Below are 24,137 nucleotides of genomic sequence, written 5' to 3' on the forward strand. Positions count from 1 at the left end.
TTACATGGCAATTTTCCCGAGTAGATTGTGAAACTGAGAAGATAAGTTCTTTACAATTCAGAGGAATCTGCTATTCAACTGGATACTGAGTATGGAGATAAGCAACATGCAAAGTACTGGAACTGACAGTCTTGGTTTCTGAGAAAACATTTTCTTGCTTTCTAGTTTCTTTACCCTTGCTTTTGTTCTGTGGTGCTGTCAGCTATCAAGTTGGGGGAGAAACACCTTAATAATGAGAAGCTCAAAACATATCTTCTTTCTATTTGACTGACTGTTCAAAAAAGGTTAATTTCTTAGGGAGAAACCTTTTGTTGACGAGATTTCCAAGTAAATACTTTAAAAATTCTTTCTTGCAGAAATTAAAAAATGTAGCTTGCTTTCTCTGACATGCTGGGGTGTCACTGACACCAGGAAAACTACTTGGAGTTTTAATTGGTGTACATCAGAGATCAAAATTGGACATCTTTGTCCAAAAACAGATACCATAAGCTGAAAACAGACACCACCTCACAGGCTTTTCTTTCTTCACAGCCTGTGAGGTTCTGATAATCCTCAAGCACCACAGATACCCTGGGACTGTATGGATTCCTTGTGGTTAGAAAAGCCCCACTCACTACGTCCTGCATCTCTTGCTTGCTTTACATTTAGGAGCATCAGTACCAAAAGCAGCCACAGAGATACCCAGTCCACAAAACCTTGGAGGTGCAAGATCAGTGCAATTGCAAACATTCACTGAAAGAACAGAGTTAACAAAAATGGAATAATTTATATTTCAGCCAGCTGCAGTTTGGTAGTGACTAAGTGAACTGGTGCAAAATCAACAGCATTTCCTAAGGTATTTTAGAATTGCAAGGCATCAATTTTTTGTTAATTCAAAGCTGACACTAATTTGGCTGTGTGGCAGTCTCTTATGACTGTCTAACACCTTCTTAAGCTTATAAAAGAAAATAGCACATACTGCCAAAAACTCTGCTTATTTTAATAAAGAATAATACCAAAAAGGAGAATTTCCACAACCTCCCCTCGTGAGCTGCTGTGAAGTCTGCGGGCAAGTAGTAAGTGTACAGCTTCAACTGCCCGGTGGGAGCCAAGGCACTTGTCTTAAAATTTATATAAAAATCAGAAAAGGTTCAGGAATCTAATTTACATTTTAACAAGTAATGGAGGTGCCAAGGAGTCCCAGTTCAGTGCCATTGGAAATCTCACACACCTACATGAAGAGAACTATGAAATGAGCCTCTCCCTACATTTTCTATTACTGGCTTTTGCAACAGGGAGGTTGACAGAATACCAAGGACCTCAGTGCCCTGATGATGGAATCTGAGTGACTCACAGAGACAGCCAGAAGATGTGGTGCTGACAGCTCTTGGGATTTCCCTGTGAGTCTCCCTCTAATGTTCCTCCTCAAAGCCTTGCTTTATTTACATTACAACATGAGAGTTTCAACTATCATTAAAGAGCAAAGGGGTTGGTCTTATCTGGAGAACAGCAACCTTACAGGCTCCAGAAGCAAAAGGGGAGGACAGAAAGACCTGATAGTTCTTGCTTATGTGAATTTCATGATTTTCAGCTGGTCCCAGAACCCTTCTTTGGTAGCCTTTTTTTTAGGCTACCAAAGAAGCCTAAGCATGAAATATTATTAAGTGCTCCCTGCTCAAGGAAGGTCTTGGACACCACATGGGAAACATGGCCTGATGCTGCTTGGAGACAGTGAGGAGGAAGGCCAAGAACTAACCATAAGAGGGTGGGAATGTCAGCCTGAGCTGCCAGATTAAAACACCCTCAGGAAAGCCTGTCCCCAGGATTTTTTGGACCTAAAAACACTGCCAGAGGAATTGTTTTTCCCAAGGCGTTTCCTTTCTTGGGCAAATTACATCCAGGAGAAGAGGAGCATGAAATGGGAATGAAAGAAACCAAGCAGAAAGGAATTAACTGTACTCTAGGCACTTAGCTCAGAAAGGATTTGCCTGCAATGTTAGCTGAAGGACTTGGATCTCAGTTTTCCATGCCAAATAGCCCATCCCTAGACTGACTATCTTGGGCTCTATTCAGCAGTAACATAGGAGTCAGTATTTCCTTCAGTTGAAAGGACATTTTCACCTGCTTGAACTAGGGAAGAATAAGAGTTCTTGTCTACCAGAGCTACATGAAAAGGAAAAGAAAAACAGATTTTGTAATAAAGTTGCTAAGATCAAAGCAAACCATCTTTCTCTATAATCGGATTCACTGTTTTAGGCTTTTGATCTGAAGTATGACACTCAGAATTTAGCAAGCAAACAAATCACCACTTACTCAGGGTGCTGAGAATCAGAGTTAAGCTGAAATATTCTGACAATTATACTTTTCAAATTAATCAAACCCTGCTGCACGGGACCAATTTCTTCTACATGCTTCTTCTGCACATACATATATTTCCCTCCCCAAAACCCATAAAGTGAAGCATTTAATATGACCTTTACTCATCCTGCTGGATGCTGATGAGTTGAAAAACTCTGGTAAGTAATGGATCCCAGAGAAGCAAATGTTTATGCTTGCCTAAACCTAGCCAAGGAAATTTTCTATGGTGGAAAAACTGCCTCACCAAGTAGAGTGCCATAACCAGGAGTATATTAATAGAAATAAAAGCATAAATGCCTACTTATTTGCAATTCTGAATTTAACTGTTGGGTTGCCAGAGTAGGGTTGACCATTTCTCTAGAGAAACAGAGCAAAACTAAGTGCCAAGGACAAAACCCTAATCCAATGGGTGTGTTTCAGAGGAGCCCAGTCCTGTTTCTGCCTGGCCAAAGCACACCAGGGTTTTTTAAGTCCAATGTTTAGATACTTAAATAGCAACTCCTGCTCTCTGCTGTGCAACTAAAGCAAATACATACAATTTCTTTTAGCTTAAGGTGACACACATACCCTGGATATTCACTGCTGTGAAGGTTTAAGATCATCCTGACCTAAGGCTGACCATTCTTCAGCCAGTGATTTCTGGATGGGAAATAAGTGGGAGTTTTCATCTCAACCACCCGTTTCACCATCCTGAACACAAGTAGGGTGTACCAGAGAAGTAACATCTTCCATTACTGAAACTTGATTCACCAGAACTGTCCACTAGAATCCCACAACAGAGTGGACAAATGCCTGGAACTAGAAAACACCAAACTTTCCTCCAACACAATTTCAGCTTGCAGCCTCTTGTGGGCAATGGGAGGAGATGGGGCTCCTTATAGCAGGCAACTGCACAACAGGAGCTTTACTGACTCCTTGGAATTAGGCAGAGGACACTGAAAGGAGTAAGATTATGCCAAATTTATCATTCAGCTCTTATCTCACAGACTGTTTGAGGACACTTCACTCCATCACCCCTCACAGACTGAGGATGCCCACCCTGCACACCCCGTGGTGCTGCCAGCAGCTGCCCCCCGTTACCTGTGCGAATTTCCCTGTACACATCACCCCATTCCAGCGAGGGACAGTGAGACACCCGGGATGACGCAGCAGGTAGTTGTCTGCTCTGCCCACAAAGGTGTCTGGGTACCCTGTCACTGAGCCATCCAGGTCATGGAAGATTGACATTTTGTCACCGTCATTGTCATTGTTTCCAAACCACTGGCCTGGCCTGCCAAAAAACACCTTCAGTCCCACCTAGAGGAGAAAATAAGATGAAAAATCACTGGTCAGCTCAAAGTAAGGGCTTGCGCTTGCAGCATTCTAACAGCCAAAACAGTGGTACAGCTGGAACTGGAGAGCTCTGTTGTCTGAGCAAAGAGTTTTGTTTTGCCTCTTCTATTTAGAAAAAAAATGCCAGCCATGCTGGTTTTCCCTCTTGTTTCTTAATCCTAGGAGATGTTTTCACAAAAACTGGACACCCACACAACCATGTGTTGCTTAAAGTCATACAGCAATAGATTGAGTGGTGGCAAAAGGAAGAGGATGCCTGGAAGTGGAGGAAGTACTGGATGATTAGGAAATTTACTGAAGAATATCACAGTTTTTGATAAAGAAACAAAAATTACTGGATATTTGGGGAATTTTCTCATATATTTTCCGTGTCTGTTCTTAGTGGTTCTGTGAGTGTCATTTTTTTCTAATTGTTCCTCCTAAAGCCCTATAAAACTTTTAAAAGTGACAGCAATTCTCAGAATTGGCTCTTGTGCACATTCTAATATATCCCATGAAGAATTTTTTTTTTTTTTTTAGGAAATAGAAATAACAGGAAGCAGCATTATCCTCATTATCTCTGTTCTCAAGATTTTTCAGTAGCTAAGTAAAAATATCTGCCCTGATATGAAAATCCAGCAAAACAAGGAAACTGCAGATGTTCAGCAAAAAAAAAAAAAAAACCAAAAAAACCCAACCACGGAATATTTTAACGTCTGCAGATAAAATTATTACTGTCTGTGAAGATTAAGTTCTGAAGTAATCAAGAAAATAATTACTCCAGGTCAAGCATTCCAAATGAATCCGGCAGCAGTGTGCATGAAAGCAAACAGCATAAACAGCGACTGGATCACGCCGACCCAAAGGACTGTAATTTGTTCCATTTAGCCCAACTAATTTTAATTGGACTGTGCACAGGAGTAAGAATTAGGGTCAGCAGGATTAGGCTGCAAGTTTACTAAAGGCTTTAAAGGCTTTATTTTAACAATAATAAACAGAAGGGCTTAGGAGAATAGGAGGGTTATTGTGATTCTGAGTTAGATGGGATGCCCATTGCCTTAAAAAGAATGACCACTGCAGCAACAACTGCTTGCAGAATAAAAGTCTTTATTCCTTTAAAATTAAATTGAAGCCTAGAACCGTTTTCCTGCCACCTTCTTGTCTAAGTATGAATCTCATAAATAAACACCTGAAACAGTCTCCTTTAAAGGAGGTTCAAACACATGGAAATTTAATGTGTGTTTTTGAGTTTGTTAGAACGTTTTCTTACTGCACTGCAGGAAGTTTTTCCCAAAAGGCTACTTGGCAAAGTAGGAGGATCCCAAAAGTTGGTTTTTTTCTCTTGTTTTAATTTATAAAAGAGGAGATTTTAAAAAATGTAAACACTGCTGCAGCTCAAAGGTCTCTTATAAATACTTTGTGACAGTGCAGTTCTGGAGTTGAATATGAAAACAGGCACTTCACTGGGGAGGAGAACAAAGTCAGCTGCACTTCAAACCAAAGGAAGGCACAGCCAGTACAGCTTACATTTGATCAACACTCTCAGTGTTTCCATCCAGCAGCAGTTCTGGTGCTAATGCTATTTCTGATCTCTAACATTCTCCTCTGAAAAGTCTGAAAGTCAGAAATTAAATGGAAATGTTAATGAGCAGTGTCACTTTCTAAATAAGCCTCAAGGTTACCTTAGTTTGGTACACTGTGTGATAGGGGTGTAACTGAGTCTGCAATTACAGCTATGGCACTGTGTATTTTTTTCTAAGGGCACACACAGGAACAAAAAATCAGCTCCTCAGGTATGTTCACATGGAGCTAGGAATGAGCTAGAAGAGGGTGCAGAGACAGGTCATGTGTAGATACCATACTGCTATTCAGACACCTAATTTTCACTAAGTGTGGATTGCCTCAGAGTGATATGGTGTAAAGGTTACTTGAATTACCTGTCTGAAGCCTGACAGGGAGACCTGACAGATGATGTTTATGTGAGTATGTAATCTCTTAGGAATATGCTAACTCAGCCTGTCCAAAGGCAGGCATCTAACACACCTGCAGGGTAGACCTGACGACTGCACTCTCTAAATTAAAAAATAATAATGTACTGGAAAGCATTTGTAATAACTTGCAACTTTTTCTAAAATTCAAGTGTTGGCACAAACTGCCAGTAAAAGACATACCATACCACTGTATCGCTGTTATCATTTTAAGAAAACCATTTTCATCCAGTGTGAATCTTCCTCTGTTTTACCACCCAAGGACTCTGCCCCCATGGCTTTTGCTCTGCTGGAGTGATGCAAACCCTCACCCTGCCAAGTTCCCTTTGGTCAGGTGTCTCTGTAGGGTTGGGATAATTTTTTTTCTGCCCTCATTTTTAGGAGATAACAGACTTTAACTCAGTGCCTACTTTTCTTTTTCCCATCCTAAACTGTTTGCAAATGTGTGCTTTGACACAGAAACTCAGCACTAAGACAACTCAGGCTCAGCATAGTAAAGTCAACATTAGGAAGCGCCCATCTCTTGGCCAGGCAGGACTGCAATCCCATGGGAGTCACTATTCCATAGCCAGAAGTCAGCACTGGCCCTTGTGGGCTGTTCCGGGGATCACAACCCCCCCCAGCACAGACTGCTGGGGTTTCTTTGGCACAAATAGTTTCTGAGATGCCGTAGTGTTGGCACAGGTAGGAGTAGAATAGGCTTGAATCCACCCTGAGCTCCTGGTTGCAGAGACAAAATAACCAGAGGGACTTTTAGCAGCGGAGGTAAAAAGAGCTTGTGAGAGTTTGGGAGGGTTCGTGAGTCTCCTGCGCCTGCTGAGGGTGGTCTTGTTCATGGGAGCCCAGAAGGTCATGTACACCCTCTTACTCCTCACCTCACCCTACAGGACCTGTGCCCCAAATGGATGGGGGATAAATGAGTTGCTTTTTTGTGAATAAAAAGAGATCTTGTGCATCATTAAGAAATGATGCACAAGTGTCCTGTCTGGGCATGGCTCTGTTCTGGGCTGTGCCATCTTCCTCGAGCTCTCCAGCTCCTGCTGACTGACAGATCTACAGGAGATCACAACCATCAGCCATGACCTCAGCTGGGTTAAAACCAACTACTGCTTCCACTGCTTTGAAATAACTTTTTTAAAGCACTCTTTTTAAAACAAACAAACAAACAAGCCTAGCAATGATGTTGTTCATGATAAATGCACAGATTTAGCTTTGTCAAAGGAAAGGCAACTAGAAATACTTTTTGTGCAGTGTAATGTTTAGGTCTTCTGTTCTGCTTGACTGTTATTTTTATGCTGGATTTAAACAAGACCTGACTGGCTTTATTATTTTGTTTTCTAACCAATCTTCTGATTAGTCTGATTAATTATACAATTATTCCTTCAGATGACTAATAGTTTTGTCATCAGTATAAAACTTGCAGTAATGTTTAATTTCTTCTTAAAAAACTGTGGTAAAATTATGTCCTTTAGGGAATTACTACTTAACCACCCTTTAAAAAGTAATAAAATGAACCCTGGAGATGGAAAATTAATTAAAATTTTCTACAGGCTCTATCTTAACAAGTCGAAGATATATTAACCCATTAGCAATGAACAACAATAAACTGGCTGTGGCCCTTTAAGTCTGAAATCAGATGTAGCACATCTGGGTTGAATCCAGATAAAACAGAATCAAAGTGAAAACTGGTGGGATGCAGGTGCTTGCAAATATAGATGTTTTTTAAGTTGGTAAAATACCAAATTTAAAAATGGATATTTTTTGGAAATGTACACGCAATAAATAATTTTTGGGATAATGTCATTAGGGTTTGGGTTTGTTTAGGTTTTTTTGTAATAGGCTTACACTCCACTACTTCAATTTGCTTTACAGAAGAGTTTAGGATGTCTTCAGGCCATTTTTGCTTTGAAAACCTTGTATCCTAAAGACTTTGCAGTACTAAACTGCCTCTCAGACAAAAAAATGCTGGATATTTGACAGGCTCATTGGCCTCAAATGGTGTGACTGTATTAAAGAGCTCCATTTTCAGCCATTCAAGGCGTAATGTTCATAGATATCAACCGTCTGAAACCATTCTGGTGGACAGTCCTACAGCCATTACTGGAGGAAATTTTCCACTCTCTTCTACTCCACTGATCAGACTTTTTTTCTCTAGGCTCCCCTCCCCAGTCCCAGGTTGATTTTCTCATTCATGTTCCCCATGACCATCTCATAACCATTTCCCCAAGGGAGGACATGAAGAAGGTACAGCAAATTAGCCCTTATTCCAAAGCTCCATAAAGCATCTAAGGTAACTAAGATCTCCTTACCAAAATACACTGTGTTTTCTTTAGGGGAGCAGTCAAGTGACTGCAGTCAACGCCATCCTCTCATGAAATACCCTCTGGTTCTTGGTCTGAAGTGTACCAGGGAGGGGACACAAACTGTCTGCTTGTCAGAGGGGGTGATATTGGTCAATCTCAGAGCAGTGGAAATTTTCCTCAAGATAAAGCCAAACCTCAAGCCAAAGTTACTACAGTTCATGGACATCATAACAAGTATGGACCTTGTCTGAAAAAAATCTAAGGAGAGGTCACGACCCCTGGGAGCGAGCCAGGTGGAATCTGTCATTTCCCAAGCCAAGTGTCCAGGGTCATGATCCCTGCAGGAATCCAGGACAAGGACTGGAATTGCTCAGCATCCTACAGCTCCTGCCAAGGCAGAGATACAGAGCTTCATTCTGCTGTCACAGCTCAAAGCAAGTCCCTGTTGTGCTCAACAGGAATTTCACAGCTGATCCCAGAAACTGGGTCATGGCTTTGCTTCTAAGTGCATTTGCTATTTCTGTAGAAGAACTGTATTGCAGCTCACCAGCTCCTGACATCTCATGTGTGACCCTCTCAGCCTCTGAGGCCAGGTCCTCATCAGTTCCTCAGCAGCTGGCAGTGCTGCACCAGCTAAGAATTGTGTTCTGGGTCTTCTGGTTACAGGGTGAAACCTTTCTCCAGTGCAATTATTTTATGTATGTCTGCCCAGGCATAAGGTATCATCACATTTTACTTGCCTATTAAATAACCTCCATCAATTTAAAAAGAAAAAAAAAAGTGTTGCAAAATAAATTGTTGGCATGTACCAATGTAACAAGCACCACAGCTTGGAAATCCTGCTGTGGGATAGATCTCTCATCACTTCTAAAATTTTCAAAAACCTGCACACCTAACAGAACACATTTCTATTTCTCTTACTTACACTTTTCTCCATCAGGATCTGCGACACATTGTTCTGGGGGCTGATCTGCCAGGAGTTTTTCATGAAGAATCCAATGGCACTTGAGTGTCTGTCAACAGTTGAGGTGAACTTCTTGAAAGTGCATCTTGCCATCCTGACAGGCCCGTCATAAATCTGGAATCCACGAATAGGGAATGTCCTGGGAGATTTAAATACCAACACAGTCCTGTGTCAAAAGTTTAGGAAAACTCCGAGTCTTCTGACAGCATAGAAGGATATTAACAAGCAGCTAAACCACCTTTTCTTTCCCAAAACTGGGATCTGAAGACTCCTCACACAGGAAAGATGAAACTCTGCTGAAGATCCTGTACAGGATGAGGCTCAAAAGCCAAAAACATGACTCATAAGCTTGCCTAAGGCTTGCAGGCTGGGGTAAAGCAGCTCAAAGCCCTTGCCCCCAGCCACCCAGGAGTTCATCACCATGATGAAGACCCAAAGGGCTGTATGTCAGCATTGCCATCAGGTTCCTTGTTCCGGGGCAGGCAGGTTTCTCAGGAAAACATGAGCATGACTGGAAAATGATAGCAGTCAGACTCCTTGGAGGCAAGTGTCTCCTTGGAAACAAGTGCAGAAGGACAGATATCAGATATTCTGTCATACCCCTTTCCAAGAGCACATTGCTTAAAAACATGATTAGAGCTTGTCTGAACTGCAAAAGAGGGTTTTTTTCAATTTCAATAAAATCACCAATAATAACTGAGGATAGATATGATTATTCTTACTGTCCTACAGAGATCCCATTCCTGTTATCACTTATGGCTGAGACATGTATAGCCAGAGCTGTCTGCATGGCATATCTAATGAGTACTGCCTATTACTTAATTTTATATACCTTGTGGAAGGTTTAATAATTGGTAAGCTTTACCAAAACCAAACATTAAGGTAGAATCTAGGCTTGGAGAAGCACACCTTGCTGTGAGGATAGGGGTAGGCACTGTAGTTGCTAGAGAGGAGGCTGTGCTGCTGAAAATGGAAAATAACATACAGTTGTCAAAAAAGAAAGAAGACGCTATAAAAATGATTTCTCCTTTGTCAAACCAGCCGTGTTTTCCCAGCTACACTTGCAAGAGGGAGGGTGTCATGGTATATGGGAGCTGCACCATCACCTCAACGCTGCACTACTGAAGCACTACACAAAAGCCAGTGGTATATCTCAGATTGTCTAATCCATTCTCCAGTGAATAATAAACTAAGGAGAAAACTAAATCAAACACGTTAACTCAAGAATGCTCTCGAGCTGTTGGCCTAAAGAGTGAGTTTATTTGGATGCTTATTATTTCTGGCCTGTACAGTAATTTAAACACCTGGTATAAATTACTCATCAGTAGTGACATTAATTCCTAAGGCTTTTCTTCTAGCTTATACTCACGCCAGGAAGAAATGGCAGAAGAATAACTCACTTGTTTCTGGGCAGTGTTCTGTATTCTCCATTTGCCCCTTTTCCCCAGTAGCTGTTTTGGCCTCCCTGGGAGCCAAAGTTGCTGCTTTCTCCAACAAAAATTGAGCGTGTAACCTCCAGGCTGGAGCCTTCATCTGTCGGGAAAGTCCCATCACTGCAAGCAGAGAAACACCATGTAACCATGCAGCACAGCACTACTGATTAATTAACACTTTTAATTATACCACAGACACAGAAGGAGTTTTTCTTTATTTTGGAAGAAGGTGCATGCACTGCTATAAGAAGCTGCCTTGAAGTACGTTTAGAAACCAGCAAGTTAGTGCCAAGGTAGCTTTGTGCTTCAGCATCGGGACCTCCCGTTCAGGACCTCCCATTCAGGAGGAAATATCCAGCCATTATGATGTATTCCCCAGATATGCTGAGACAAAGAGAAAGAATAAATTGCCCCTTGTATTAATGGCTGCCCAGGGACAACTTGATGTGGTCTGAGAGGGAAATGTGAGCTTTTCTCCTGTCTAATACTAATTACCAGGGGAGTGTCTCAGCTTCTATTCTTGAGCATGTTACGCTGAGGAAAAATAATGGGAAGAAAGTCTATTTTAGGAAATTACCTTGCCAGAGTGAGTCCAATTCCATTGTCTGAAAACCTGGGACAGAAGAAACACAATAGTGTAAATGATGAGGAATGTCTGCAGTGAATTTGGCCTACAGACCTATTTATGTCTGCTGTGAGGGGAATGATAGAACAGGTCATTACAGTAACTTACCCTGAGTTGCGGAAAATAATGTCACCGCCCCTGGCCCAGGCACCGTGGTCATTATTTTTGAAAGCAATAAGATGATCAATCACAGCAGGAACTCGTGGTTTTTCAGGATCAGCATCTTGATGTGGGCGAAACCTGAAGCGAGAAGCTTAGTTAATACAGCACAGGAGGCACAGGAATTGACCTCAGACAGAGGCAGTTGTGCCCAGCAGACCTTGTTTGGCTTCCAGATATTGGCATGGTGGATCTAAAGAGGTTATATGGTCTGGATCAGAGTCAGGCCATTAGCCTGATTTCATTTCTGTGCTTTGGTACAAAGCAGAAAACAAGAAACATTCATAAGGATTAAATTCTGGCCCCAGTGAAATGAGCAGGTGATTTCTCACTAGACTTCAATTGGCCCACAGCTACTCCTTAGTTTGATTCAATGTGATTTAGAGGCATAGAAAACATTTTTCTGAAGTCACTTGTGTCCTTTTGTAGATGTCCTTACAAGGGCCATTGAGAATCCCTGTGTTGGTGCTAGAAAATCAATTAGGCACGTTCAAAAATCTCATTCAGCAAAGATAACAGAGTAATTGGAGCTGCTCTCCTTGCCTGTACAGACCAGACCTCCATATGCTTCTCTGTCTGCTGAAAGAGAAGCTGTCAAAAGAAAAAAGGATTCACCCTGGGAACTGGGTCCATCTCAATTACCCACAGGCCATTTCTCGCCATACTGACTGTTAATGGTAGATTTGGACAAATTGGAAAAAAAATCACTGTTGCTTTATCTGAGTCTACCTTCACCTCCCATTTCTTCCAGATGATGCACTGAGGCACATGTCTCCTCAGTGCCCAAGGGGGTGATCCTGGCAGGGAAGTCTCACAAGGGACACATACTCATCCTTTCCTTTCAGCCTTATGGGAACATCCTACGTGGCATAGATAGGGCATAATGGAGGAGAGAAAAAAACAAGGCTTGACCAGGAGCAGCAGCTGATTTCTCTCACAGCCTCCTCACATACACCCATAGGACTGCAGTGAGTGAGAAAACGGCCTTAATTTACCTGCTTCCACCCTGTGAAGGAAGCTCAGGGGTTTCAAAGCAGCTGACAAAAACCTTTGAGGCTACTTATTTTCTTCATTAATCCTAGACCAGTCTCAGCAGTCTCTTACATCACGTCTCAGATGTAAGTTCTTCTAAGTAATTAGTAATAAATGTTAGAGTTTACAAACTCACTAATGGACTAATGAGATCTAGATCCTCTTTCACATGCTTCACTGCTTAGTCCTCACAACCCCAAGTGCATGTGTGTCCTTTTTGGTCAGCAACAACACAAACAATTCAGTGCATATCTGTGGAGTATTTTCCTCTGCACATGAGAGATAGCTTGTGTGCTTTTCTCAGACGTTCCAGCCATAATGAGGCATTAATGATCTGCTAAATGCAATGCAGAAGCCAAGAAGCAATACAACCATCCAAAATACTCAGCCATACAGCATGTGCTTACCTGGCATTATCGACAGTGAGATACTCTCTGGGATCTTCAGCGTTGGCTCTTGTTGTCTTTACTCCTTTTCCAATAAACAAACCAGCCTGAAAATGCACATGACTCCAGTTACTTTAACAGATTGCTCAACAGAGACCAGAGATCCCAGATTTTTATCAATGAATGTGGGCAGCCAGTTTGTGCAGGCACAGGGAGCGCCTGCAGCCTGGGCTTTCTCTTCCCTTTCGGTGTCACTTGGCACTGCTCAGCATGACATTAGCACAGGATGTAGCACGCTGAAGTCAGGACAGAGCCTGCCCTGCCATATGTTATGCATCAGCATCTTGGGCTGTCTTCTGACCTAAAGCAAGGCTCTGAACTCCCACTCTCTCTCTCCCTCGCAGAAAGCAATAAGGGACTCTGCCAAGCTCTTGATAACTTTTTGGAAAAAGAGTGTTGTTAAGAATTAAGGCTTCAAATAACAAGTGACAAGTCCCCTGACAGTCAAAAGAGAACATGAGTTGCTGTAGCCAACTTACAGGCTTTGGGCAAGAGCAGCAACTGCCCTAGACCAAGATGTAAAATATACAAGTCACACAGAACACCACTGATTTCCATATAGAATCCTGAGAAAGGAGTTAAAAATGCATTTTATAACTTACAGGTTATGTTTTCATGTAAACAGTATATTGGAGGAAAGTGCTTTTCTTGGAAATATCCTTGAATTTTTGGTCTCATTTTCCAGAGGTGATGAGCAGGCCCTGGCACAAAGGACTTTTGCTCATCCCCCTGTATCCTGGCACCATTGTAGCCAACAACAGTGCTCAGTGTGCTGCCTGTCTTTCCTTAAATCTCATTTAGCAGTAGGTGTACCTATGGCCTGAGCACATCCCCTCTAATGCAGCCATGCAACTGAAGTGCCTGGAATGAAACCTTCATTCTGCTCAGCTCCCTCTTTAATAATTAAAAAGACCATCACCCCCAAAAGTTGATTGTGTCTTGATATAGTGTTAAAAAGAATTTTATCAAAATGTAAGACGCCCACAATCATCTGATTTCAGAGAAGCACATGCAGTCAGCCCCATGCCATACTATTATATTGATAGAAACATAAAAATCATCCACATGCCTTGAAATTGGAGTGGACTCTGTTGTTGTAAAATACTCCCAAGGGGGTATGTTCAGCCTGTCCCTCTGGATATCGCCCCTCAGACTGTCCAGTGGGAACCCGGTGGAAGATGTACCATATCCCGACATCCTAGAAGACAAAGGGAGATCTGAGAAATGGGACCTTGCAATTAATGATACAGGTTATCTGGGGAATTTAGGATTTCACACTGTGCTGGCCAGATTTCTAACCTGAGCCTGCCAAACTTGGATCCTTGGGGACACACACAAGCCCATGACTCTTACACCTCCCAGCTTATCTTTTGGCATGCACAGTGGGTCCCTGGGGAGCACACACATGGATTTAAAAAATGCATTTATTGTGGGTGAAATTCATGTGGTGTATTAGAAAACAGCCAATCTGTACAGGCATATTAAACACAAACACGGTTTGGGTAAACATAAAGGATAATACAAGGAGAGTGTATATTTATACACACAAATATAAAATTTGATTGAGCATTTAACTATTAACTGCTAATAAAAATCAACATTTGCTAAGAGACATCACATACCATTTCCAGTTACAGTTGTGAGAGAAGTCAGTGGAGGAGTGTAGGCAAATACTTACAGTATCTTAAAATAACTGAAGTTCTTAACAGAGACAAAGGTTGCAAAAGTACATATCTAAATGTTACAGTTATTGCCCTCACACTAATGACACCAATAAAAGTGGAATATATGGGAACTGGAGGCGAAGCATAGCTCTGCCATTAAATGGTTACCTGAGCACCAGCTGCTGCATTCTCTATTAAATTGTTGTTTGGATTTGCAATCCAGAACGTGCTGACAGCCCTGAAAAACCAAAATCAAAATGATCCTAAGCAGTTACCAAACAGGAAGGGATACATTTTCATAGCACTGCACTGGACTTGAGCCACAACTCTCCTATTGACTTTAAAACTCCCCACAACCTTTTAATGACACTCTTAAAGGAAAAGAAACCATCTAGTAATGTCAGACATGGTCATTTATAGAACCACATGCTGAACCTATTGTAAATTATATGAGAGCATTAACACAAAATCTATGATCTGTTCAATGCAGCTCAAGGAAACCCAGGTGGTTTTTTTTAAGTTAAACAGCTTTGGAAGATGTCTGTGTTTTGAAACTTCAGGGGCAATGGCAGGAGTTAGGGGATTCTCTATGAATTTCTGAAGCTTTTGTGGAAAACAAAATAAAACAAAACAACTCTCCTTGCAAGCCGCAAATAACCCATTAAGCAGAAGATTAAGGAGATACAATTTTTGTGTCTGTCCCAGTAAGGAGTTTTTCTTCAGAGGGAAGATCAGTAGTGGTACAAACAGAAGCCAATATAGCTATGAAAACATTGTCATCTGTTGTCTTACTTCATTGGATAACATCTTTGTCAGTAATAAAGACCACATGTAAAAACACTGTAAACCTTCTCTCATGACTGTACCAATTAATTTGATCATTCTAAGCAGAGATTTTTCAAACATTTTTTATCCACCTTAACTGTTAAATAATCAAAAATCCACTGAAGAGATGCAAAATAAATCTGTAATAACCACACAAGAAACCTTAGCATTTCAGCAACAATAACTGCAATTAATTCAGTTAAGTAGAGTTTGTCCACTGCTTTCTTTTACAGAAAATATGAAAATACAAATTTCCTCTGCTAAACTGTGTTGCCAGCCTATACTAGGGCTGGAGAAACTTGCATTTATCAGAAAGATTTCATAGAGCCTTTAACATCGTACTCAGAAAGAATTGAAAGGTATTCAGAAATGAGCAAAGTGCTCTAACATATTTATGATTTAGAGAGCTGAAGCACCTCTCCTATGGAGACAGGCTGAGAGAGTTGGGGGTTATTCAGCCTGGAGAACAGAAGGCTCCAGGAAGACCTTAGAGCACCTTTCAGTACCTGTAAGGTGGGACAAGAGAGCTGGAGAGGGACTTTTGACAAGGGCTTGGAGTGATATGACAAGGGGGAATGGCCTTAAGCTGAAAGAGGGCAGGGTTAGATTAGATATTAGGAAGACATTCTTCACTGTGAGGTTGGGGAGGCCCTGGCACAGGTTTCCCAGAGAAGTTGTGGATGCCCCATTCCTGGAAGTGTTCAAGGCCAGGCTGAATGGGGCTTTGAGCAACCTGGTCTAGTGGAAGGTGTCCCTACCCATGGCAAGGGGGTTGGACCTAAATGATCTTTAAGGTCCCTTCCAACCCAAGCCATTCTGTGATTCCATGATTCTCTAAAAACAGTGACAGGAATAACCACCAGCAAATATTCCTTGCCTAGGATTCATGCAAGTGTTAGTAGATATCTTTGCAAGCAAAACATGGTCAAGTTTTAAAATGAAAAATGGTAGAAAAAGCTACAATTTCTCATTTCATATTAAATAGCACCTTTGAAGTTTCACCACACCATTCTCCAGGACCCAGCTATAAGCACAGTGTAAGTGCAAAACCTGGCTACAGCTCCTGGAGCACTTACATGCAGTCAGTGCTTGGCACAGGAGTGTAATTCCCATGGACGTGGCTGCGGATGGCGAGGCACATGAGCTCGCTGCGGTCCGAAGGCAGGATCGTCCCCGGCCTCGTGAGGAGGCCCAGGTTGTGATAAAAGGTGTTCCTCTGCTCCGTCCCGTCTTCCAGGAAGAAACAGTGCCCCAGGGTGTCATAGCCAATGGTGTCTTTTACCTGGGAAAACGGATACAGGCTACAGTAGGAGCTACAACTGATGTGCTTTGCTTAGCAATAAATTCCCAAAACACTGATGGAGCGGGTTTGCCACCCCCTCTGCACAGCGAGAGGTGTCTCCATCAGTCCCTGAGCTGACTCGAAGTACATGCAGTGTGCATAGCTGTGGACTGATCTGATACAGCAAAACTGCTATCAAAATGACTCTGAAGAAGATCACATGCATAATTAAAGGAAAAATTCAAAGTGCTTGATTTAAAACCGCCCTCAGCTCTAAAAGAGAATATTTGAGTCAGTGTCATGGAGTGACTAGCTGCATAAAGATATGTAAATATAAGTGTGTCTCGCATGATAAACCAACAAATTAGCATGGTTAATCCAGAAATTTTCATGACTGCAACACTTCCAAAATAAAGTAATAAATTCTTTAAATGTGAAATAAATTGTATTAATGAGATTTCTGGTTTTCTCCTCCATTCTCAGAAGGTGCCTGGCCACTTCATTCCTGTAATGATCATCTTGGGCAGAGATGATATTTTACCATTTCAGTCTATTTAATATTAATTGACATGCTCAGGGATATTGCATTAAACCCTAATTCGACCAAGAGGACTTAGCACAATCCTCCTTTGATGCACAGTCTTATGAAGATAAATTCAGAAATCCTTCCTTTAAATTTAAATACTAGATCAGGCTAGTTAAAATACCAGCTATTTGTTACTAAATCTTGCTGAAATCTTAACTTTGTACTCAAATGATCCCTGTCAGCATATATATATTCCCTCTCCAGGCACACAAAATTCCTGTTGACGTCAGTTATGTCTATGTTAGACTGCAAGATTAACTAATATTAACCTACTTGGTTATTTTTGTATACAGAGGGATACTTGAAATAAATCCATTTCATAGAATCATATCCTGTAATTTCCCTTTAATGGGCTGCAACTGTACATAACATCTGGAGTCACAAACAGTATAGTCCCCATAGGTATATCTCTGCTAGATTTCATTGTTTTCCTGGCAGTCACCCCTCTGACTTTTCATCTGCTGCTCTTGTTTCTGCCTCAATGAGGTGTTCAAAAGAGAGTTAAAAATACACCACAACACAAACAGATACCCAGCTCTACTGATGGAGTGTTGGAAATCCACTGACCCTGCACACAGGTACAGCTCCTCAGAATGAGCTGCAGGGAGAGTGACAGAGAACCTACGTACAGCAACACTGAACATGTCCCTCCCTGCCAGCCAAGTCTGGGAAATACAGATCTAGGAAATGGATTTAGACAAAAATGCAACTGTCTCTGCCAGCCCGCTAAGATCAATAAGCCTGGCTACTTCTGCTCTCCCAAGTGATGGGCTGAAGCTGCACTAAGGAGGCCACGGAGGATTAATTTTGGAAAGAGCGCTAACAACAAACCACTCATTGTTTTAAACAGCATTTCAATTGTAGAGTTTCATTCTTCTACATTTAGCTGCAGTTTGACTAATCTGTGCTTCAAATGGCTGCATGAAAAACCAGACTTGTATCCAAAACCAGATTTTAGCTTTAATTAACATGATTAGTCCCAGCTTCAGAATTGCATGGCAGGCCTGAAAAGTTACATACAGGACACTATAGTGATCACTCTCCTGACCAGAAATAACGTGATTAAAAGATCACTTCCATTTGCACTGGAAGATAAGGGTCCACATATCAGAACAAAACCCCAGTCAATTCCAGCATAGCACCAATAGAAAATACAAGCCTGGAAAGGCACCCACCTGCAGCACTGTCACAGTGGCACATTACTGTGTGTGCCAGCATGAAACACTGTCCACAACACAGGCTGCAGCCTTGCTGCTGTGTCCAACAGCAGATGATTAAGGTGTCTCTAAACACTGAATTATATATAGTTCGGCAACACAATATAAGTGACCTTTATGCACTGCAACATCAGACATGAAAGACTGCAGCAGCCTGCACATGCCTGACGTGGGTCTGGCCACAGAGACAGGTCACAGCCTGTTTCCAGCTTCCATGAGGAACCCAAGCTGCCACTGGCTTGCAAAGCAGCACCAGCCTGGCACGCGTAGCAGCAGATGGGGAAGGGCCTTGCGGGCAGCTCTGCATAACCCGTGCACAGCAGAGTACCAACCAATGTCCCTCTAAAAATTATGTCTTCTAAACCCTCAGGACAGGAATGGGGAAACCACCTCTCTGGTTTACTCTGCCTCAAGGGCTGGAGTTTCATAATTTGATGCTGAAGCATCAGATGTTATTTAACTGCCCTCTATGTTATTTGACTGCCTTGCTCTGATACACATACTCTTCTCGGGAACTGCAAATATTTTAATTCATTTTAAAGCAAGGCTTTTTATTACATTTTAATTACTCTTTTTCTTAATGACTATATATCAAAACCACATTTCTTCCACAGAATCACATATTTTAAATCACATATTTAAAATCTATTCACTGATTCACAGACTCAAAGCCCACAGCAATCACATGAGTAGGGCTCCATCTCACACTTTGAGTCTTGATTCACAACTATTTCATCCCACATATCCAGATAAACCTCTTTTTGATAAAAGATAACCTCTTTGATAACCTCTTTTCTGATAAAGAGCAAGACCATATGCCATTCTTTAAAGGACCATTATTAGCATAAAGCTTAATTTTTCATCCTAGGCAGGTTACTTCAATTCCAGAGGTTTAATACCCACAGGAGGAGAAAGAAATAATCTACATCCACATGTACTAGACAAGTCTTCTGACAACCTAAGGGCTCTCTACACAGAATCAGGCTCTGCAGACAGAGTAAATGATGAATATTAGAAGGCAATTAATAATTGTGAGTGATATGGACAATATAAATGAAGTTTAAAATACATGAACAGTGCTCCCAAATGGTACAGGTCCAGCATCCCATTCTCATTAATGCATCTTTTCAGGAGGACTCTTTCACACATAGAGCACATGTATGTTGTGTCTTACACAGCTTTATCTCCAGGACTGAGAAAAAGTTGTCAGGAAAAACACAGGAGGTCATGGATAACTCAGGGAATGTCTCTGGGTGAGCGCACATCAGGTGAATGAGGAAATGCCCACAGATACCAAAACACCACTCAGGGTCTTGCAGAGCACACAGCAACTGACTGGACATGTTGGGACTGGAGCAGGAATCTCTCTTTTCCAGCTGAGATTCTTTTGTTGTTAAAGCCTTCTTTTTTTTTTTTTTACGTTCCTCTTTACAATGCCCTTGTGAGGATCTAGGTCAAAGCCAAGTTCCTGAGGTCTTTTCTGGCACTGAAGCGGCAGTTTGGGTCTGTCCTGCTCATATTTCATTCCCTTGGTCATGTGAACATTTTTGGATATATTTCACATTGCCCTGACTTGAACAACCCCTGTCTTTTTTTATCACCATTGAAAATTAAAGGTCCATTGCTTCAGCCAACTCCATTTAAAGTCCATTGCTTTAATATTAAATGAAAGTTCCTGTTATGACAAATTGGCCAGAATTACCAAGGCAAAGATTTCACTACATCTGATCACACCTTTGATAATATTAATTAGGCTATGCTAAGAACCTTACATTCATTTCAAAGAACTGCACTACCAGAGGAACAGTCCTAACTCCAACACCAGGCAAATAAAGTTGAGAAGTTGGTATATTTCTTGGGTAAAAGATGCCTTATTTCAATGTTCTGATTTCTCTTTACATCACAAATGGCATGTGCTGTTTAGCACTGGCTAAGCAAAGAGCTGAACTTGGTACTAATAAAATATGTCTCCTACCAGAAGGCCATGAGTTCCATGTATGGCAACACACCTAGAGAAGCAGTGGTGGATAGCCAGGTTATCGAGGTACGTTGGGCGTCCATATCCTCCTCTCTCATCCACATCCTCAGCCAAGTGAAAATGCACAGGGTAACTGCCTAGGATTTGCTGCCCCATGTTTTTTAATTCCACTCCTGACATGTGAACAGAGCTAAAATTCCTTAGGATCTGTTGAGACAAATGTAGATCCAAGTAAAGCATTACAATAGAAACACATACAAAAAGAAAAACGGGTTTGGGCTTTTTTTCTCTCATCAGGCAATATGTTTACAGAGTAAAATGGGGTCTGATCCCAGGAGGAAGTGTCAGCTCCCTATTTCCACTCACATCAGCTCAGGACCTGCAGAGCCCTGTGCCGGCAGCTGCACACCTACGGGCTCAGGGCTGCCAAGGAGCAGCTGCCAAACAGCATGTGCAGTGTTTAGCAATAGCAGTGACAGACACGGTACTCCTGCCAACTACAGAAAGGGGGAGCATTTGCTACCAGGCTCTATTTCCTGGCAGCTTTTACTCTTAAGTGATTTTTAGCCCAGACCTGCACAGCTCCCTGATTTCCACCGACTGGTGGAGGAGCAGTTTTATATAAAGCCCCCACCACAGCAAGACTCTGTGCCTCCACCTAGAACATGAAGCATAACAGGGTGAGATCCAGCAATCCAGCACTTCTCTGAGGGAGCGGGTGTGCTCTGCAGAAAGCACAATTTCTTCAGTGGTACCCTGTGAACTAACTTCACATTAACTCTACTGACAGCAATGCTGCTAAAAAATCCCCTCTAACCCATAGAAGGGTATATTTTCGCAGACACAGTGAAGAAAATGGAACAAACTTACAGCAAGTCCGTTGCAAAACAGGCCAACAAACTTCCCCCTTCTTCATAGACAGATATACCTTTTCCCCCAGACACAATGTTAGTTTCGTGCATTAATCCTTTCACTTGTTTACAAAGGAAAGGACCTATCTGAAACCACCTACAAGCACATGCATTAAAAGTTACTCACTTTTATGTGTCCTCCAAATGTATCAAAAGAGAAAAACTGGCATTGGTTTTGCCCATAACAGGAGTCTTCCATTTCTCCTTGAATAAGTATGTTTCTAGTGAGAAGACCAACCTCTGCCCGCATGTCGACACCATCTATGACTTCTCCCATGTGCAGATAAAGTGGGCTGCCTGTGGAAATCACAAACCTTTTAATTCAGAGTGAGCACAGTGTATTTGTTATTGTATTGTTCTGAGTAAGTGTACACCTTTCATTTAAGAAATCACCAATTCTGGGGATGTGCCCAGTACCTGATCCCAGAAGAGATCAACACTTCCTCAGGCTTCTACAGAGGACTGCTGCCTCTGGACAAACTTCCAAGTCCCAGTATAATATTGGGCCCTTCAGCTCTCATATGTGCCCATGTGTTAAAAAGGTAATTAGAATGTAACAGATGAGACAATGTAAATAATTACTACAAACAATTAGTTTGATAAAAATATTTCGTACCATCAATTTTCACTTGATTACTTTTACATTCAGGACAAGGAAGGAGATTAAACTCTTCAGCCTGATGCATAGAATAGTCTGTACTGGCAATGACTATACGGTCACCAGGTAGCCAACTTGTAACCTCGTCCACCAGATGAATAATTATACCTTTGGTCACTTCCACTTTAAATCCATTATGAGGCACTCCTGAAAAATGAAGCAATCAATTATTTTTACAGTTCCACATGACAGAATCATGCAATTAACTGAAGAGCATACCAATTTAATTTTTATCTAGATAACTCTGTGCATGATAAAAGTGCTCTAGCCATTAACTATGCCAGTGCCATCTCTTTGTGGGCAGATAAAATGTTACTTTGAGAGAGAATTGTTGTTAGTTTGGTCACTGTCCAAGTGAGCCAAAGATTATGGTATGATTATCATTTCATTGTTCAGGTTTACGGCAGCCGAAAAAAGCAAAGCAACAGAAGAAAAGCAATTGTCAGGGAAGACCGAACCTTTTATCCACCCACTGAAAGCAGTAACAGTGAAACGGGTGCCGTCGTAGGTGAGGAAATCTCTTCTGGCTATGGCTAACCCCGTTGTTCCATTCCCGTGATACTCCCGCTTATCTTCTGCTGTGGAGAGCTGATCCCCTCCTAGGATCCCCACCAGCGCCCAGGGCTGCCTGAAGGAGACAGGGAAGGAGCAAACCAGTGACATCCCGAGCCCTCCACCCCGCAGAAATCTTAGGCAGGAGGAAGCAAGCAGAGCGACACGACTTCCCTCCCTCTGGCACGGGTTGCCCGCCGAACCTCTACCCGGGGTACCCTCCGCCCCCCGCCCGCGGGCCCTGCCGAGCCCCGCTCCGCCCCTCGGTCGGGACGAGCCCCCGGCGGAGCGCGGCCCCGGCGGAGCTGTCCATGGTGGCTCCGCTCCCGCCCCCCTCTGCTCCCGCCCCCGCCTCACCTGTATCCCAGGCGGGCGATGAACCTGCTGCCCAGGCGGTCCCGCAGCAGCAGCCGCGTCTCTGGCGTGAGGCTGCGGGCGGCCGAGTCCCCCACGGCCGCCGCCACCACGCTGCCGGGGGGCTGCCGGGCCAGGAAGGCTCTCAGCCGCCGGCCCTCGCCCGGCCGCAGGTGGGTGTCGAAGCGCCCCGCCGCCAGCACCCGCGCCGTGCCGCCGTCCAGGACGCGGAGGTTGAGCCCGCGGCTGCCCCACCTCCTCTCGGAGGAGTAGGGGCCGTGCCGGAGCCCGCCGGGGTGCAGCGTCTTGTCCAGGAGGGTCCAGGAGCGGGGCCGTCGGCCGTGCAGCTCCAGGACGCCGCCGCGACCCACGCCCACGAACTTCTGCCCGAAGCCCTCCACGGCCGCCCCCTCGGCGGCTCGCCCGTACAGCGAGATGGTGGCCCGCGAGCCGTAGGGGCAGCGCTCCGAGCCGATGTGTAGCTCCCCGCCGTCGTGGATGAGGATGTAGCGGGCCCGCAGGGTGATGGGCGGCCCGTGGGGGCGGTCGGCGAACACGAGCATCCCTGCGTGGCGAGGGGAGCGGAGCGGGGCTGGGTGCGCGCACAGCCGGGCCGGGAGGTGCTCCCACCGGTGGGCACGGCTGGGCTGCCCCCCGCGGTACGCGGGCTCCGGGGCGGCGGCGGCCCCTCTTACCTCCGTCGCGGATGACGAGGGAGTGGAAGGCGGCGGAGCTCTCGAGGCGCAGGGCCGCCCCCCGGCCCACCACGGCGGCGCGGCGGGTGTCGGAGCCGGGTCGCCACGGGACGAGGTGCGGGACGGCCTCCGGGCAGGGCCCTGCAAGAGACGGGCGGCGGCAGCGGCGGGGTCGGGAGGTGGAGGGGAGCGGAGGGGCGCGGTACCGACCTGATGCGCTGCCGCCGTTCGCTGCTCCAAGGCGCGTCCCGCGTCGGCACCAGGACCAGGACCGTCTCCGGGTCCGGCGCGAAGGGCAGGAGGAGCCACGGCTCCCCGAGGCTCCCCGCGCTCGGCACGTCTCGGGCAGTCCCGCATCCTCTACCTGCATCCCGGGGCCGTGGGGCCGCCCCCGCCCGCAACACGTGCGCCGCGGCTGTGCACGGAGCCGGCGAGTGGCACATTTTGCTTTCGATGTGTTTTGGTTTCGTTGTTTGGGGTTTTTTTCCTTTTTTCCCCCCTCCACTTAACGTCGCAAGAACGAAAGCAGAACCCCCCTTCCCGCTCCACACAACCCCGGACACGGCGAGGCACCAGAACAGCAGCGCGGACAGAGGGAGCCGGCGCGGAGCAAACCCAGCGGCGGATCGACGAGCGGCACTGGCGCGTTCCAAACTTCGCTGCAGACGCTTACCTGGAGCGTCCCGGCAGCGCCGACCGCGGACTCTGCCCGACGCCTCTCGGAGCTGCCGGCCCGGGCTGCCGGGCACCCAGCGGGGCAGGCAGGGCAAGGGCAGGCAGGCGCAGGCAGCTCCCGCTCTGCCGCTCCGTCTGCCTC

At 44.2% G+C, this 24,137-nt stretch overlaps 2 protein-coding genes across 10 annotated transcripts in view; both read right to left on the reverse strand.

Moving 5' to 3' along the window:
- The window catches only part of LOC135420945 (inactive cell surface hyaluronidase CEMIP2-like), a 47,220-nt gene extending 23,220 nt beyond the window's left edge, over positions 1-24,000 (reverse strand). For 4 of the 6 annotated variants that reach the window (XR_010433791.1, XR_010433790.1, XM_064668942.1 and 1 more), the window contains exons 1-14: positions 22,629-24,000; positions 22,178-22,347; positions 21,678-21,866; positions 21,189-21,358; positions 20,148-20,357; positions 16,164-16,369; positions 14,431-14,500; positions 13,668-13,796; positions 12,560-12,645; positions 11,070-11,201; positions 10,914-10,949; positions 10,304-10,456; positions 8,865-9,042; positions 3,418-3,633 (exon numbers count right to left, since the gene is read on the reverse strand). Coding sequence is in view for 4 of the 6 variants with exons in the window: in XM_064668942.1 (XP_064525012.1) it covers positions 3,418-3,633; positions 8,865-9,042; positions 10,304-10,456; positions 10,914-10,949; positions 11,070-11,201; positions 12,560-12,645; positions 13,668-13,796; positions 14,431-14,500; positions 16,164-16,369; positions 20,148-20,357; positions 21,189-21,358; positions 21,678-21,866; positions 22,178-22,347; positions 22,629-23,677 (2,994 nt within the window). In the remaining 2 variants the exon portion in view is untranslated. The remainder of the gene's footprint in view (positions 1-3,417; positions 3,634-8,864; positions 9,043-10,303; positions 10,457-10,913; positions 10,950-11,069; positions 11,202-12,559; positions 12,646-13,667; positions 13,797-14,430; positions 14,501-16,163; positions 16,370-20,147; positions 20,358-21,188; positions 21,359-21,677; positions 21,867-22,177; positions 22,348-22,628) is intronic. The other 2 variants (XM_064668943.1, XM_064668944.1) reach the window with 2 other exon arrangements.
- Positions 1-24,134, reverse strand: part of CEMIP (cell migration inducing hyaluronidase 1) — a 108,799-nt gene extending 84,665 nt beyond the window's left edge. For 2 of the 4 annotated variants that reach the window (XM_064668947.1, XM_064668946.1), the window contains exon 1: positions 23,994-24,133. The gene's annotated coding sequence lies outside the window, so the exon portion shown is untranslated. Of the gene's footprint in view, positions 1-23,993 lie in introns of all 4 variants that reach the window. The other 2 variants (XM_064668948.1, XM_064668949.1) reach the window with 2 other exon arrangements.
- Between the last annotated feature and the right edge of the window lie 3 nt (positions 24,135-24,137).

This window comes from Pseudopipra pipra, chromosome 12, assembly GCF_036250125.1.
Source record: "Pseudopipra pipra isolate bDixPip1 chromosome 12, bDixPip1.hap1, whole genome shotgun sequence".
Lineage (NCBI taxonomy): Eukaryota > Metazoa > Chordata > Aves > Passeriformes > Pipridae > Pseudopipra > Pseudopipra pipra.